General features: G+C 40.0%; 3 protein-coding genes across 3 annotated transcripts; 2 read left to right on the top strand and 1 right to left on the bottom strand.

The window, feature by feature from the left end:
- Nucleotides 1-3,823: 3,823 nt before the first annotated feature.
- Nucleotides 3,824-4,710, top strand: RB195_007431 (uncharacterized protein; the record flags this gene model as incomplete). Its single annotated transcript, XM_064181052.1, has 4 exons — nt 3,824-3,888; nt 3,952-4,080; nt 4,322-4,485; nt 4,631-4,710. The coding sequence occupies 4 exons, from the start codon at nt 3,824-3,826 to the stop codon at nt 4,708-4,710; spliced, it is 438 nt and encodes a 145-aa protein (XP_064037872.1).
- On the bottom strand, nt 4,411-4,689 carry RB195_007432 (uncharacterized protein; the record flags this gene model as incomplete). Its single annotated transcript, XM_064181053.1, has 2 exons — nt 4,411-4,599; nt 4,657-4,689. The coding sequence occupies 2 exons, from the start codon at nt 4,687-4,689 to the stop codon at nt 4,411-4,413; spliced, it is 222 nt and encodes a 73-aa protein (XP_064037873.1).
- A 9,607-nt stretch (nt 4,711-14,317) lies between the features above and the next one.
- On the top strand, nt 14,318-16,959 carry RB195_007433 (uncharacterized protein; the record flags this gene model as incomplete). Its single annotated transcript, XM_064181054.1, has 4 exons — nt 14,318-14,408; nt 15,714-15,771; nt 16,779-16,826; nt 16,881-16,959. The coding sequence occupies 4 exons, from the start codon at nt 14,318-14,320 to the stop codon at nt 16,957-16,959; spliced, it is 276 nt and encodes a 91-aa protein (XP_064037874.1).
- Nucleotides 16,960-17,638: the final 679 nt, after the last annotated feature.

Here is a 17,638-nt window from a genome sequence, read left to right on the forward strand (position 1 = left end):
ACCGAGAGCGCCACACCCGCCCGTCCATGTATATATCGCGCAAGTAATTCGTGCTTCGGAAAAAAGTCTCTGTTCTCTCCCTTTCTTAGCAACCGAATTTTTCTTCATGTTGCTATTGTATTTAGATGTGTTGATGTAACCCCAACTCAGATATTACCCTGGCCAATGTTCTTAGGTGAACAAGTAAAGGTCTCAAGTGGCCTGACCATGCAGATTTCAAACAAAAATCGTATCTATTTCTCAAAAAAGGATTCATAATTGTCGTAAAAATCCGTACTTTACTGAATGTATACTTAGTGGATTCAGCTTTCTGGATAAACACCATATCTTTTCCCAAGAATTTTTGTTCTTAAAAGGTCCTGTATCGAGTATATCACTGTGCTTAGTATAGTCGGGTCAAAATGACATAAATCACGAGTGTAGTTGCGGTGCATTTGCGTACGCGCTCGAAACGATACGGCAGAGGCAGCGATTGGGACCGAGCCTGAACCGTCGCAAACTGCAGCGATGGGTGGTGCCAGCAAGGGTTCCAGTACGCTTCTAACCACTGCGCTCCACCGCACCGCCTCAAGAGAAGCCTCGTACGCAATTGCGAACGTGCTCCATATCGTTTTGATCCTACCATATGCTTAGTGAACTTAGTTTTCTGGATGAACAGAATATTCTTTCTTGTGAACTGTTGTTCTTAAAAGGTCCTGTATAGGATGTATATCACTGTGTTTAGTACAGTATTGTTTTGATGAAGAAGAATCTCAGGAATTTCATTTTGTTGACTTTTTGGTTCCTTGATCATGTCGTTTTAACCCGACTATACAAAGGTTCTAACGTCCAACACATTAATTCGTCAAGACGATACATAACGAATGATCAATCTCCATGGTGATACGCCCACGCGTTCGACTTCAATTCAAGAATCTTTCGAGATCTATGAACGCGCGTGTAGTCTTACAATGAAATGCGATGGCGACCCAATGTGTCAGTTAATCCCTCGGATAAGTCAGGTACCAATCCATTGACCACGAATGGATGAAAGGTTTGCTTGGCACTTAAGCGGTATCGAACAAGCGATCGATTGTGCAGCCACAGCGGAACCACTACCCGATTGCGCTACATCTCCTTGTACACAGCGGTACACTGCTAAGTAAGCACAACTATTAGGACTATCATTCTTTATTTCTTCATTCTTTTTCCATTTTCCTCTTCTTACTATTCAAAATCATCAATTATTGTAACAGGTGCTTAAAAACTACGAGTTCTGTACATTTTCCTGAATTTTCCTTTTCCTGAAGCACTTGTTCAGTAAAATATTTATCGCGAATTCAGATAATGAAGAAGTACAGTGGTCTTGGTGAGTATCCCATAGAACTTGGCACAACTTTTGGACGACTACGAGCTTGGGAGCCGCAAAACTAGATGTTTACAAGATTATACTCTTCTATAATATTGGGATCGATAATAGCACTTTATATACCTTGAAAGCAAAGAACTATTTAACACTTTACATTTAGAATGTCCTTCAAATAGAGTGTACTAGGTACGCAGAACGCCCTCTTTATGACCGAATGACCTCATTAATCGGTCAGTGTAGAAATATTGATTTTGTCTTTAGCAAGCTGAATAAGGTCCATATTCTCGAACACTATAATGATATCGTGACCAGTGAGAGCAGTAAGTATTGATTATCACCAGATGAAATGGTGGGTATGAAAAAAAAAAGATTCAGAGCATTTCATTCTCTCAAACATTCGATATCTTCCTGGTGGCTCTCTTTCTCTCGTTCTGTCTCGCGTTGCAACGTCTGCGATTCGCTTTTCATTGAAAAAGCAGCGCAACACGCGGACAATCGACGGGGAGACGTGGAGGTACGAAGGGGTGGAAACAGCTTAAAGAACGAAGAGGTGCACAGACGCGCAAAACTCATAGATCATACGCCTCCCCCCTCCCCCTCCCCACGACGGGTTTTCGAGGGAAAATTCGCGGCCGGCATTGCGAGTTGTATCGCTCGTCGCGCATCTATGAGGCTCAACATAAGAACTCGTCCAATTTCCCCCAGCGTTTTCACTCGTTCGACTAAAAACTGGTTGTGAGAGGAGGATGTAACGCGCCGCGATCGCTGCATTAACAACCAGAGACTGTCCGAGTTTTGATAGATAGCAATTGTTGTCGGATCCCAAGGATGAGTCAATTGGGCGGAGAGTAGCCACGATGATCGAAGATCCTAGGGGGGAGAACACTGGCGTCTTAGGAGATAGATATCAACAATTCCATTAGATAGGCTGATGACTGTAGCAACTCAAAAACCAGTTAAGCAATTCAGAACAGAAAGCAGGTGCTTTTTTCTCAATTCCTGCATGTCTGCATGGATGCGATAGTCGGAGCAGGTGCTCTGACCCCTTCACTTTTGAGCGGTTGGGAAACGGACCTCCTTCACTTTTGAATGGTTGGCGAAAGCCCCCCCCCCCCCTCACTTGAGCTGCACCCCATGGGCTAAACCCCCTTCACCTGAGAAAGGTCCGGCTTCTCCATATCGCACCTATGCATGTCTGAATACATGACAATACCTTCCACCGTAGTTCCACACCGAAAATCCGAACAAAGTGACCTACAACGCAGCTAGAGAGCTCACTAATAAATACCTTTGATGATTACACAACGCGGAAATGTCGTCTGTTACATGGCTAATGGCTAGTTATTCATCAAAGACCAACAATCATAGGCGAAGACGTCCAGCATCAATGACCAAATGATGCATCGGGAAAATCTTTTTTTTTTTTTGTATTTTTTTCTAGTGGAAATAGCTAGAAATGATGCAGTAACAGTCGTTTCCAGCTAATCGCTCCGGCTGACGGATGAGAGTTGACGCAAAATCACGCACAACTGCGTCTCCCAGCGATCATTAATATCGATCGACACACCAAAGCGCGAATGGATGAAAGGTCATCACAACACTTTTTCGTTGAAAGACACAACAAAAGCCTAATAGAACTACATACGCATCGGTGAAGCCGGTATGAACTTTTTTGTAATATTGTTTATATATTCCATAACAAAGTCTGGTCGTTTGATTGTACGAATTCTGCCCTATTTCGACATCTTATTTCTTTTCTTTTTTTCACCATTTTTTTAAAATGAAGAACAAGGTACAAACACAATGGAGAACAAGGTCGATCGATATTAACGTGCGTGTGTGTGTGTGTGCTCGCTTTTCTTCTTGATCGAACATTACGACATGTATAAAGAAGATGTTTACTTCTTCATTCGATATAAAAATCGAATAAAATCTCATCATCATTAATCATAAGTTAAAAAAAGAGAACAAAACAAATACACATATCAAAAAGAAACGACCAGACTTAGAACAAAAAGAACAATCGAAGAGCAAATTGTTTAAAATCCTTCTTGTTGTCCGGGAAAGACACAGAATTTTCTGCAACCTTTTATCATTTTTTTGTACACTTTCTATCCGCATTTTTCTATTTTTATGTACATTTTCTCCGAATTACTTACTCAACGACGTTACAATGAACACTAAAAAAAAGTAGTGAACAAATCTATAACACGATGCTGAGGGTCAGGAGATTTAAAAAGCGCTATACGAAAAATATACACAAAACGGTCCGGGGCCTGCCCCGCTGAGCAAAGTATGAGAAAGCTAAACAAACGGAGCTGAAAAGTGGGACCGTTCTAAGTTATCGAAAACCCGTTACCCTTCAAACAGAAGACAGACAGATAGCAACACAGAGGCTGAAAGTGCTACCCCGTACCCCATACGTCCGGAACTGGACATGAGAATTGTGATTAAGAGCTGGCTGGAGGCATCTGTATGGTGTCGCGAGGTGATCGTGTCCTGGCCTTTTGGACTCCCATTGATCCACCGTATGATCGGGAGTAAGACGGCACACACGACGATCACCACGGACCTGACCTTAGATGCACAAAGGCCTCATTTAGAGAGAATCTTCAAACCACGCTAGTCATCGAGGATCGTATGTCCACCGTCCGGGAGCCTCCATTTGGTCCACCGTATGACCGGAAGTTTGAGGACAGCTCACATACGATCCACTATGCACTTTGCGTTCGGTACAACTAGCACAAATGAGAAGTTGGAGGTAAATCTCAACAAGATAAAGTAAACAAAACCAACAAATTAACATAACAAGCTGTACCTTACGTCTAAGAACCCGAAATTACAAGGGCAGGATGAGTGTTGATCAAAAGGCGTTTGTGATGACATGGATATGAATGAGATTGGCGATGGAGCGTGATTTCTTTTGTTGCGATGACACTCCGATGTTACGCACATAGATGCTGGGAATTCCAGGCATCATAACTGGTCGACACCCATAAAAATAGCGAGTACTAGCGAAGATTCGAGGCTGCAGCAGCAATTGACGATGGCGAAAGATGGATTTAGTACGGAATGTACGGGCGGCTCACATACGGAACAGCCCCGTGATGCGGCTCTGGAGTCTTCTGCATTCTATGGTAGCAGAATATGGACGGCTCAGACGCGGCAGCAGGAGGATTCAGCGGCAGCATTTGAAGCGCACGATGTGGGGCTATGTACAGATATACGGGACCAGAGGGAGATGTCCATAGCTTGAATATTGGCTAGTAGACAAACGATGAGGCAAACGACGGGGCTGCAAGACGTACCCGAGCGAATACGGGGAGCAAGAGCCGTCTCATCTCACGCCGAAACCGCCATGACCAAGGTGGTCCCGCCTGGTCGATTTCGAATCAGGCTGGACGGTGGGACCACCCGCTTCTGTGCGAGCACTTCGGCGGTGGGCGGAGCTGTAACACCGAACTGGACGGCGTGACTTGACTGCGCCGACGGGGTGTTATATACCGACGGGGGCGTGGCCGTCCGCAGCGCAACCGCACGCCCCTCCTGGCCGCTCCCGAGGAGACCAACATGGCACGACCACCCGTCCTTGGTGATCAACTGATTCATGACAGCGATACGTTCAACAGGATTCCTTTACTTTGTTCGAATTCTTCACCATAACTTACGTGAAGATCTCATCTTTTTGCTCGTTTCATGCCATTTGGATTCCATAGAAATACTACGATTTTTGTTGTATATGCAGATTTATTATTGTTTATTAAAATTATTATCATTATTGAAATTATTTATTATGATTTATTCAAATTTAGTCTTCAGTTTCGCAATCCTTATTAAATGTATGCAATTCTTCACGTTCTTAGCTCATCGTATATTCACTGTATTGACATATAATCAGAATGACTAATATCTTGAAATTTGTTAAAGTCTTACAAGGTCCTCAAAACTTAGAAAACTTTATTCCCACGATCTAAACTCAATTCTTCGTGTTTTAGCCGATTTATTCTAATTTAATTAATTTATTATATGTCTACTTATATTTTTGCATTATTTTATTTTTATATTTATTTGTCTATTTATTTAATTAATTCATTACATGTCATGTTTTTACCACATTTATCTATCAGTACCTCATAGTTCATACCCCAAAATCTTTCTCCGTCCTAAAAAGAAGCAGCAGAAGCTAAGTGGTATCTTAAGTTTCGATCATGTCTTAAATATCAAATAGAGTTGTTTAGGGGTCCTTCAGAACACTATATTTCTTTTGAAAAAAAAAAGAAATTTTGACAAACGTGGTTATTTGAGGTATTGATCACGAATATAGCATTCAGTTCGTCTCACTACACAATTTTTTTTGTTTGCGATGTAGTTTCTTTGATATTTTGTGCTGAGTTACTATATTGAAGCTGATAGCAGACCATTTTAGGAGAGAATTACTTTTCAAAGTGTCGTCTGATATTAGTGAGGTTCTGTTCTATAGCACTTACGTATTTTTTGTAATTGGACTGAGGAAAAGAATTTCGAAGAAAACTCAACCCATAGTGGAAGAAACTAGATATGTAGGAGAGGAAATAATGTATAATTTGTAGTATTTCGGCAGTTTTTGGTTTTCATGTAATCGCAATGCACAAAACGTAACCAAATTGACGTATTGATTTTATAAAAGAACGCAAAATTTTTGTACTGATGGTGCCAGCGTATCGTAGCAGCATTCCTCTCATTTACTTGTATGGTGTACTTCTCAGACCAGTATCAGTTTTTTCAGTGTGTCAATTTCTATACAAAGTCCGTTACGGTGGTGAAGATTTCGACATCGGTGTCACGTGCACCGTGTCGTTTAGTCCGGTCTCGCGTGATGCTTGTTATCTATTTTGGCATTTCATAATTTCAGAACTTTCTCCGGCTTTTTTCATACTTTATCGAAATGGCTTGCGCAAACTCATACATTTCATAATTCCCCCCATATCAACGACGACCATTGTCAAACGCGATTGGCTGAGCATTCTTCGAAAAAGAAAACATCTGTCGTGGCGGATTTCACCATATGCTCTCGAAACAAACAGAGCGTTTTTTCTAAAATATACATTATACAAATAGTTCACGTATTTCTATATTGGGGACGAGGTTTTTTCTCAATGAAAATACGTGTTCTTTTTGTTTCGTTTCTTTTCGTTCGTTTAATATTATTCTTGTATATCATATCGTCCCTATCCACTAACCACTTGTATGATGTTTACGGTATTCGCCGTTTTAGAACAGGTGCGTGACTGTTACGCTGTGGTGAAGGGTCAGAATCCCCACAGCTGATGCAATCGTTGGACGCACAGATGTCTAATTGACCTCTTTTTATGGGGCACGTGTTGTTTGTTGTTTGTACTGCCTTGCCTTGCGTTCGGCTTGCGTTCTATGCACGTAATTTTCTCTAACAATAATATTCAACATTGTATTATGGATTGACTGGAAGTTACTGTTTGTTGTGGAATTAGTTATGGTTATCCTAATTGATCATGTTTTCATAAGGATGGGTGGTAACCTACTTTTTTTCTTGAACACGTGGTCACGAGCTTTGTGAACGCATTGCTGACGGATATTACATCTCATGACTAAATTGGAAAGTTCGATAATTCAAACAATAGTTGAGTAGAGTATTGGTGTGACGATGTCGATTCCAGGAAAGTCGTTGAAAATGGTGAAGGCGAAAAGATCCACTTTTTGGTGGTTTCCGCGTGTCCGGATGGAAAGCTGCCAACATAATATTTGATATAATGAGCTCTTTTCCAATGCAGTCACTTTTTTTTCTCTTAGAAGACGGTATGGATCAACGAAGACTAGCGGTGTTCACTCAAAAATCACTACAATCATTCAAATAATTGAACGAGCACTAATCATTTAGTAATGCGAACAGAAATGTATTGTTCCGAATTTAACTACGCCGTTTAGCTTTAGATACTGCTATTGTTCTCTTTTCTTTGTTCAATTCTCATCCTTTATTCAAGTGGAAATATGGAGTTTTTTTTTTCTCTCTCCTGTCAGAAGCGTCCCATCAAAGAAGTTTTTTGTCATGATTTTCCCGCAGTGGTACGTACTATCTTTTTGTGATATATGATTGCCACCCCGATTAATTTTCCCTTGTAATTAATTCTGAACTCCTTAAACTATTGTTAAGAGTATCTGTGGAAGTTTACACCCAGAGATCCGAAAACAGTAACAGATTTACACTCTCTGTTAGTATCCGTTTCAATTACTATTTCAGTGTTTAGGATCCGAAATTGGTTTTAAGATTCGAGAAATCTGGAAAGTTTTAGTCAGTCGTAGACGTCTATGATCATCAAGTTAAGCTGAACCGTTTAGTTAACGAGGAACAATTTGGCTAGTTTACTTTGCTTAAGTATGATAAAGTTAAACGGAGTAAACTGATCCAGACGGCTGTTCTCCGATATCGCTAGCCATTAATCTAATTTGAATCCTAGGAGGTGGTAACAAAATGCGTTGTGGAGCTTCTAAGGTGCTATTGAAAAATAGAAATGGGAGACTCAATAGATTTAATGGAGTAAGAAGTTGACAGATTTAAAAAGTGTAATGCTGCAATAACACCTATATCACCACAGTACTGTTATGATATTGTGATTCAGAGATGCTGAATCTTGTTTAAAGTTGTTTGAACCATTATAAATATTATATTCGCACACTCCTGGAAAGCGCTACTTTTGGTTTGGTGACCTGGCCATAGTTGACTTTCAAGGTTTTTGCTATAGTGCTCTTTTTTTCGATCACAAAAACCTGCTCTTATCGACCAGCACTCGATCGATATCAAGTTTCGTAGATTGACTAAGCCAGCGCGCGTAAAGGTGACGCAATGTTCCCGAAAAGTCCAGAACTTACGCGCCCGAATCGATCACCGGTCACACGTCACAAGGTGTTAGATCACATGGGTTGTTTGCTACTTTTTAGTTAGTTTACTTTAGTTTACTGCTTATGGTTCCCAAGTACAGCTTCTCAACTATTGCGAATGTGAATATTCATCGTTTCTCGTTATTTTACCAGTAGAGAAAAGATGAAATATTCCACCTGTTGATGTATTAGTTAAAAAATTAATAATTAAAATTAGATTATTATTAATTACGGTTAAACAGCATTCATCAGCAGAAGTCGTACCCTCTACCTGAGCCATCAATTTGAACAGAGGCAGTTATATTTTGTTCACATTTTTTACTTTGAATGGAGATTCAGTTCCTAGTCAAAAGGAACTCTTTGTTCCATTGCAAAAAAATTGTTTCCGTTATTTGTTATCGTAGTGTATTTTTGCATAGTTATGAAGTGTAGGCTCATTTAAATTCTAGAGTTTTACATACTACATAATAATAAGCGGAAGTCATGAGTAGAGCAATAGGGTGGCACGCATGACTTATTCCACTCCAATGTATTCATCGGATGACACATCGTCGTGAAATATTCCTGTTTACGATTTTCCCAAGCCTCAATTTATAGTCGAACGTTTTGATTAGGAAAATATGACAAGTGGTAGTTCTTTGGGAGATACGTGCGGCATCGTTCAGCACAGACGCGCAATTTTACGTCAGCAAGGATTTATATTAGACTAGTGGCTCGATTAAATACGTCTATTGAGACAGACAGTGGCATCACAAGATGAGAGGAATGTATGTTATAGGTTTAGTCAACGATGAATAATTTGTGAGTAGGTGATGTTAACAACAGATATACCATTAGACCGTTTGTTATGTTGTGGGAATTATTGAGCGGCATCTGAATTCTTCTTAATCACCTGGTGCATTCAAAGAATTCCAGTTAGAAGCGACGTAATTTTAAATTTCAATGTTACCAAATGTTAGCACAATAATTGAAAAATCTTCTTATTTCAGTCTTTTCCTATTACTTGCCCTAATACACTAGTTGCGCCGTTGACGTCAACGACGACTTAGTTAATTAAATCTAGAAATAGGAGGTTCTTTTTTTCGTTGATCTGAGTTCTTTGAAAATATAAATAGAATTCGTTCTACTTATGGACTTGTTTTTTTTTTGAAGCGTTGAGAAACGGACCAATCCAGAAAAAGGATTCGACACTAGGTCCTAAAAGTTCGTGTTTTTGTTTTTGTTGTTGGGTAGAAGTGTGACATATTATACTTAGCTCAAGTTTAGTTTTTTTTTTCCAGTTTGATTTCTTTGCGCAGTAAGTTTCCACAAACAATCTGGAAGTTGTTGAACTACTTCAATTAGTGCTTACATTTCCTTCAGTTGTTGTTTATATTTAAGGTTCAAATAAGTTCCTTTTGTGGGTTATGTTGCTACAGCTCTATTTAACTTCTTTTGTGCAGTATTATAGTAGCATTTTCCATTTGAATCGCAAAAGTTACTCTTTCATCATTCATATATCTAATACGGCACCAAATCCTTATGGCGATCAATATGTGCTTTATTCATTTATCCAAAAGTGAGCTGAAATGTAGTGCCTGTCCATCTCGTCTCGGTAATGACTCATCAAAACACGGAGAGAGAGTAGGAGATTTTTGTTGACTTAGCCTACCTCGGCTTTGTGGCTGCATCTCGAATCACTCCAACTGCGTGATTCACCTGGACTACCAACAAAACCAATAGAATTACAAAGATTACCGTCTCATAGTTATGCCCACTTAAGTGATGGTAAAAATGTAAATCTAGACTTGGAGATCACAGCTAGAATGGTAGCGTTGTAATATTAAAGGCATCACCCCACGAATCTGAGGTGGTGCAGATTTCAGGTGGAGTATTCGTATACGAGATGGGAGACTACGAAGAGGGAGGTGATCCCGTCCATTTCTTGCTAATTGCTGTAAAAAACGGCCCGGAAGATGCGGCGCCGCACAAGACTGGCGCGCTCCAATCGAACCTCTTGTACAAAATGGTGCGCCAAAACGAATGAAGCCGTATCTTCCGGGCCGTTTTTTACGGCAATTAGGAAGAAATGGACGGAATCACCCCCCTCTTCGTAGTCTCCCATCCCGTATACGAATACTCCACCTGAAATCTGCACCACCTCAGATTCGTGGGGTGTTGCCTTTAAAGGAAAATCCCAATCTAAGTGATGAGTATCACAAGACTCCTATGTTGGCAGATAAGAACTTGTATTGTAGACTTATAACAACGTGGTGTTTACCCGAGATTCAGAGCAATATCGTTGAAAGCGAAGTGTCACGTGATGACGTGGGAACTTGTTGTTCAAGTACTTTGTGATGGCAGAGTCATAAGTATGTATCGAAAGCGTTGCTCACATCTAAAGGTTTCATCGCAGTGTTATTAAGTGACATCAGTTCAGGATAGTTGATTTATCCCTTGCAGTTTCAACGTTTGAACGTTCTCTGTTTAGAGACATCTGCTAACATCAATTTTGAAGATGACATTTTTCTCCAATATTTACACTCTTTGATCGCCTAGTCGCAAATTTCTGCTGAAACTTTGTGGTAGTAGTTTGCACTACGAAGGATTGTAAAGTTTCAAAGTGCTTAACGTACGAATCTTCTAACTTCTATTATAGTTCGATCACTATAATAGAAGTTGAAGCGCGTATAGTTCGATGTTCTGCACTCTACAGACGCAGGCCTCCGGCCAGCAAAAACTGCCGAAGCGGGTCTTCCGAATCTCTCGCTTAGGTCTCATCCGACAATTTGAGTAACGGGTAATGTACAGAACCTATGACGTGACTTGGATCAGTATCAAAGGACGTATTGTCTTCCCCACGACGTCATTCACTTGACGAATGACGTTTTTGCGTCAGTGTGAGTCTACTGTCTCGAGTCTGTTGTGGTTGTTCTCGACCTTGTGACTCGACGCAGTGTTTACACCAATATTGAGAGATGCGATTCGCACGGAGATAGTTATGAACTCAAGCAGCCGCCACCATCCACCCACGTAGAAGCAAAGTGTGTTTATAGGTGGGTGAAAATGAAACGATGCACGTACGGTCGCGTAAGCGGATGCGCTCGAAGCGGCGCGATGGAGTGCAGTGGTTAGGATCGTGCAAGGATCTTCGCTACCGCCACCCATCTCTGCAGCTCTCCACGGTCCCACCTCGATTCCAACCGCTGCGCTCCACCCCGCCGACTGACTATATGTGTTTTTTTTTTGCACATGATGAAGAAAAAATTGGCAAATGGGGAGCACATACGTGTGTGTCTATGTCTGGTTCAAGTATTTTTTTTTTCTAATAATCCGCATTGTCGGCGTTTTTGTTCGAGAAAAAGATACCGTCTGAGCGATTCAGGTCGCACGCCGATGCAGGATGATTGAAGAAATCCGGCGAAATGCGCCGACATATGTTCAATTTGGAGTAACCAACTCTTGCTAGGAAAAGAAATCTCCATATATTGAAGTTTTGCGTTCATGCTGTTGTTGTTTATTGTTTGTTTCTGATTGTTTTTTTTCAAGGGCCCTTTTCATTCACTAGTTTGAATTTCTCTAAAGATTAAAATAATACGTGATGATTTTGGAAATGATCTTTTTCTCAGAGAGATTGATAGTATACACCAAGTAGGATGTCTATCGGTGAATTTCATCGGTGAATCAGAAGATCATTTCGTTCTATCACCTTCAGCGAACGAGCAAACATATGAATTACTTTTATTGTTAGTTTTTAGATGAAAAGAACGATGCGCATTCAGACCAAAAGTTTACATTTGTATAGACTTTACTCTAAAAAGGGGATGGGTGTACAGCAGTCAGTAAGAGGTTCCGCTATGTCTGCACAATAGTTCGAAACCGCCCCGCCTTAGTGCCCAACAAGCCTTTCATCTCTGCGGAGTCGATAAATTGGAATCAGACTCGTCTGTGAGGATGAAAACGCTGACTTGACACAACGGCTGGCTCGCACAAATCATTATATAGGCTAGACACATGTTCATAAGACTTGAAATGGTATTTCAAGTAATAGTCATAGACCGCGTTGGCGCATCCCAAGTGGATTTATACTCCGTAGACTTAATTCTTCTTGTTTTGAAAGGGCATTCTTCACTTTAAAAGCATCACCCCACGAATAAGGGCGCCACTGAGTGCCCCCGCCCCTCCCCCCACCAACGACGCTTTACCTTCGAACTCGTTGGGAAAATAGCGCCCCGGAATGCTCGAAGCCGCATCTTCCGAGCCGTTTCTTATGGCAATTAGGAAGAAATGGACGGGATCACTCTCCTCCCCATAATTTACGAGCCCGTATAGGCATAACCCGCCTGAAACCCGTAGGGGTGATCGTGAGGTGATGCCTTTAAATTAATCCAACAACGTAATTATTCGTGTCTGAATTTTGCTAGATGTACTCACTACTTTTTTTGTTATGATGGCATGTGACAGATTCACATCGGTCATAGATTTTGTTCTTGTTGTTTGATTTTGTGATTTTTATCGCGTTTTTTCGACATCGGTCATATGTAGTTCAAAGAACGCTTGCCTTAAGGACTATTAACCGGTTTATATGGAGATTCTTAGAATTATTTGAGATTGTTTTCCATTTTTACGCCTTTTTTTCCTCTAAAAATGGGTTTTTCATGTGTGGTAACGTAACTGGGAGCTGGAAGATTGCAGTTCTAATCTTCTTTTTGAACAGAATGATCTGTGTATGAGTCATGGTTATTTAATCTTATTTCTAAACCATTGATTTTAACGTTTTACGGTCTAAACGCGATGAAATTGAAAGTATGCTATAGCTGGGACTTTCGTAGGCGGATAGCATCGAGCAGATTGCACATCCGCTGACATCCATTGGGTCAGCAACACAATTAGTTGCGACCTGTCACTCATAACCACCAAATGACTGTTCAGACATATATCACAAATTCACACAGCCCACGCAGTACCTTGTTAACGCAACATCTACGTTTGTCACCCGATGAGCTGTTATCGCAGTCTCAGAATGGAAGCATTAAAAAAAGTGCTGAGTCATCGTTGATGTCAGTAAAAAGCTGAGGTGCTAATGAGCTGTCCAGTTTATGACAAAGCTATAGTTACGTTGAAAGCAACGTGGACTTTTCTTGTTTTCGAAGTGTACTGGAGAGGGAATTCGTTCCATTTAGGCGATGTAGTGACTTGTCATTTTCTTGACAATTTACTGGTACCACATATCAGACAAATATATTTCCGTGATGCTCAAAAATACACCACAATGAAGAAAAATGTCAGCTTTGATGAGATTGCAGTGTCCGTAAATGTGCTCGGAAAAGAGGACTGTGAAGTTAGAAATCAAACCTACAAAATCCCTCATATAGTAATCTATGCGTAATTTATCCAGGAACATCCAAGAAATGTTCTGTTACTAATTCCTAAGCCAGTTTGTTGCCACATCTTCCTTAACGGCCTATCTTCGATGATGACGTAACCATGGCGTACGGCTTAGAACCAGAACTCTCACTGTAATTATCTGGATAAAATCTTTAGCTACGATCCTCACAACTGTCAAGTCAATCCAACATGACCCAAACTGGGTCCGGCAGCAAGTCCCCGTTTGTGAAGGGCTCTTTCAAAAATTCTCTTTTAATCTCAGCTATTGTTTGGTAGTGCGATGTACTGTTGTGTGTCAGGCTGCAAATTTTACGCTATTGGTGAATTTGAGGAGCATGGCCCAATAAATCGAATGTGGATCACATATCGCGGATGTGGAAAATTCTCTAGGAGTAATTATTGTGTTAGTTGGTAGATAGAAGGTGGTGGCACTAAAAGACTGAGTGGTGAGCAGCCGTGGGTGATCACAACACTTCCCATATTTATGGATGAATTGGTGCATGAAATTACTTACAAATTCGCAGTTTAGTAGGTCTAGACATAACGCGCATAACATGCAGAATACATTGATTAGATGGAATAAACGGGATATTATGGTTGAGTTGAACCGAAAACTTATAGCAGAGCAGAGACCATACGACTATTTTGGGATACATGGAACTGGATTCCGTCCCATTTCTAACAGTTCTATTATTACCCGGCTGCTTTGGCATGTTACCTCTTAACCAGTTATGTGTCGTGAACGGAGAAATAAAACTCTGCGAATTACGTCACGCCGGAGCACCGATAGAGGCAGAAAAAAGTACGTACAACTGTTGATTGAACCTGTCAGAATATCGGAAATCATATGAAAACATCTTATTAGTTTATTTTAAGTGTGTTTTCTTCTCAAAGACTAACAAATGCATTGCCTTCTCCTCGTAGTGTTTGCTGTAACCACCAATCTAAAAACTTGCTCTCACCCATATTTTGAGAGTGCAATATTTGATTAACTGATTAGCATCCGACGCGATATTGCACAGGTTTGCCTTCTGAGAATCCAATTCTTACGGTCCTAGTGGCTGAGTGGTGGTTTCAGCTGTCTTCATTGACACTTCGTCCAATTCTAACCAGGAGTTTTTCAAAAGCATTATTTACTTCTTCTTTTCTACGTTTCTGCTTTGTTGTTTGTTGAAGTTCATTGTTTATGTTTTTATTTTGTTTTGATTGTAGATATTGAACATATAGCTAACAAAAACAAATGATTTCTTCAACTGTGGTAATGGAGTTTCAAGCAAGGCTCCAAAGAACTGAGATTTTCGTAAAATCAAAAGAAAAACATCTTTCCGAAATGTTGGCTTTCTATCACAGCTGTTAAGCTGCCCGTTGCGGGGTTTCGTTTCTAGCGTCACGAAAAAGGAGCATGTTTTCTCATATAACGGGAAACCATAAACTTTAGAGCGGAGAGAATGCGTTCATAGTGTTTCCTATACACCAACGGCGATAACAATAATGTGTCAGATATAATGTGATAAATAAGCTGTATCTGACAACATCTATTCTTGACACGTGTTTCCCGTCACAGCACTGTTCAGTTCCGGTGTCGTGATGGATTAATGATTGGATGAAGATCTCGGTTTTCGCTTTCGGTTCTCGGGGAAAATGTCGTTGGGGAGGGGGCGCTCAGTGGCGCCCTTATTTCCCGAAATTCCAACTTACTTTTTTCTCTTAGTAACTTAAGTTTATATGTCATAGATCCTCTAAGACTAATGTTTAGGCTTTAGGGCCCGATTGATTTGATTATTTACTTCGAGAAATAAGGGCGCCACTGAGTGCCCTCCCCCCCAGCCCCCAACGACAATTTACCCCGGTTCTCGTGAACACATTGGTATTGACAGTGAAAGAATACGTGCAGTTGAGGTGTTTTCTCGTGACTATCCAATTTCAGTTGTTCTTCCCGTGTTCTCTGTATTGTATTGGATCGTGTTCTCTGTATTTCCCTGTAGAAAAAATGTAACTACCCAGCGATTTCTAATTTCTTCCTGATCTATCTATGTTGATCGTAATGTGCTATTTATTCTACACAACGTTCTTAACCTGAATTGTTGTTTCAGATTGGCTATTTTAGAAGATCGTTCTAGTATTGGCTTTTCTACTATACGAAAGCAAATACAGCAAATTTTCAGGTAATATTTTTTTCTCTATATATTTTCCATATTACTCATCTATTTCATCGTTGCTTACAAAGTGCAGAATTGGATTTTGTCATTCGTACCGTTGGCCGTCCATGCGTTGTCATCGTACGCAATGTCGAAATCCAAACGTTCTGCGTTCTGGCGTGTTTGCAGCGATAATATCTATCTCTGTGTGCATATTTTTATAGTACACTTCACCTTTTCACTCTTGCATATTTGTTGCACATAAGAAATTGTTGAAAGTGTTGCAAGATACTACAATTCAATTATTTTTTTTACATGTATTTTTTACATTAGAGTCGTGATGGTTGAGACAAATGGTGGAAACTAAGAAGACTAAGATAACTGATTAGAATGAAGAAATTTGTTTCCCTGACAGCACTCTTAGAAGTTAGTTAAATAAGTTGGAAAATTCACTATTTGATTTGCTTTGTTTGAGTTTGAAGCCCATCAAAAATCAAGATGTTCTTGTTTTCAAAGTATAAATAATACAAATACAGGAAATTTCTAAATTCTTGTTTTCAAAGCATAAATAATGCAAATGCAGGAGATTTCTAAGGAGTTTGGGATGGTGCACGTTTTATAGCTGCCACTTTCATCGAGATTATTTAATACAATAGAAGAAATTTCTGTCTTTATGTCGTTGTTTTTTTTTTAATGAAAAAAGTTGCTTGTCTATGCGTATGAAGGCAGACAACTCAAAAAGGTTTTCTCGTCAGCTAGTGGCTTCGAGTGCTTAGCAACGAAAGTGCACCTGAAATGATGAATGAAGGGAATCATTGAATCAGTTAAATCCATTCTCTAAATACATTGTTATTCAGAGAAAGGTCCACAATTTATGCTGGGATAAAGACCGATTAGGATATTCCCGTTAGTTGAGCTCATTCATGATGAAATTTCTAGTTACTTGATTGTCTGCTCTCAAGGAGGCGGGGAGTTTTCTTTTCGATGAAGTAACAGTTTTTTCCAATTCCTACGTTTTATGTTGTGATTTTCAGCGATGAGAGAATCACGAGATCTCTCCTGATAGCCCTGATAGTTGAGAGGTTAGAAAAAAAAAACTTTTTTTTTGCTCAGGGATGCGTCAATGTGTAATTTAGAGCCTCATTTGCTGTTATCCGGCGTTCACAAACTATAGAGTTGTTTGATGTTCCTTCCATCCGTCGATACTGTAAATAGCTGCAAATTTCGCAATCCAACACACAATGAAAGGTCGAATGGGACGGAACGAATGCGTTTTGAAATACGATTCGCCGTGCACATCGCTGCACTCTGTATGTTCTGGGGATCGGCGAAATTTTCGTGAAAATGCGGGTGCTGAGGGAATGCTTAGATTTTCTGCTCTTATATTTAGCCACATGCAAGATAGAACTGAACTAGGCTAAGAATACACAAGAAATTTCTGTAAAAGATATTCTAACGAAGTGATCATTTAAAATAAATGTTGTGCATTTACAGATAAATATCGAACAATAACAAATACCGCAAACAAATCCTAACAAACAAGCACAAAAACAGTTGAGTTGTTGACGTATTTTGTAAACGGGTGCCGTATAATTCTGAACAAAGAACAAATATAGTCATGAATAATGCATAGCCTATTCTAGTTTTCAATTCATCATATTATCCTATTCCTTGTTCATTTCAACAGATGTTCCACAGCAGGATGAGAAGGAGCACCGATATCTCGGCATCATTGTTGTCAGATATTAATTGCTCTGAAATAATGTTTGCAGAGCCATATGTCTGTGAAAGAACGAACACCAGCTGGCTTTTGCTGCAAAAGTGCATAACGCGTGCATGAAATCTTTTATAGTTTTGTGTCATAAGTTGTAAACAAAGTTCAATTTAATCTAAT

The sequence above is a fragment of the Necator americanus genome, chromosome I (genome assembly GCF_031761385.1).
Source record: "Necator americanus strain Aroian chromosome I, whole genome shotgun sequence".
NCBI lineage: Eukaryota > Metazoa > Nematoda > Chromadorea > Rhabditida > Ancylostomatidae > Necator > Necator americanus.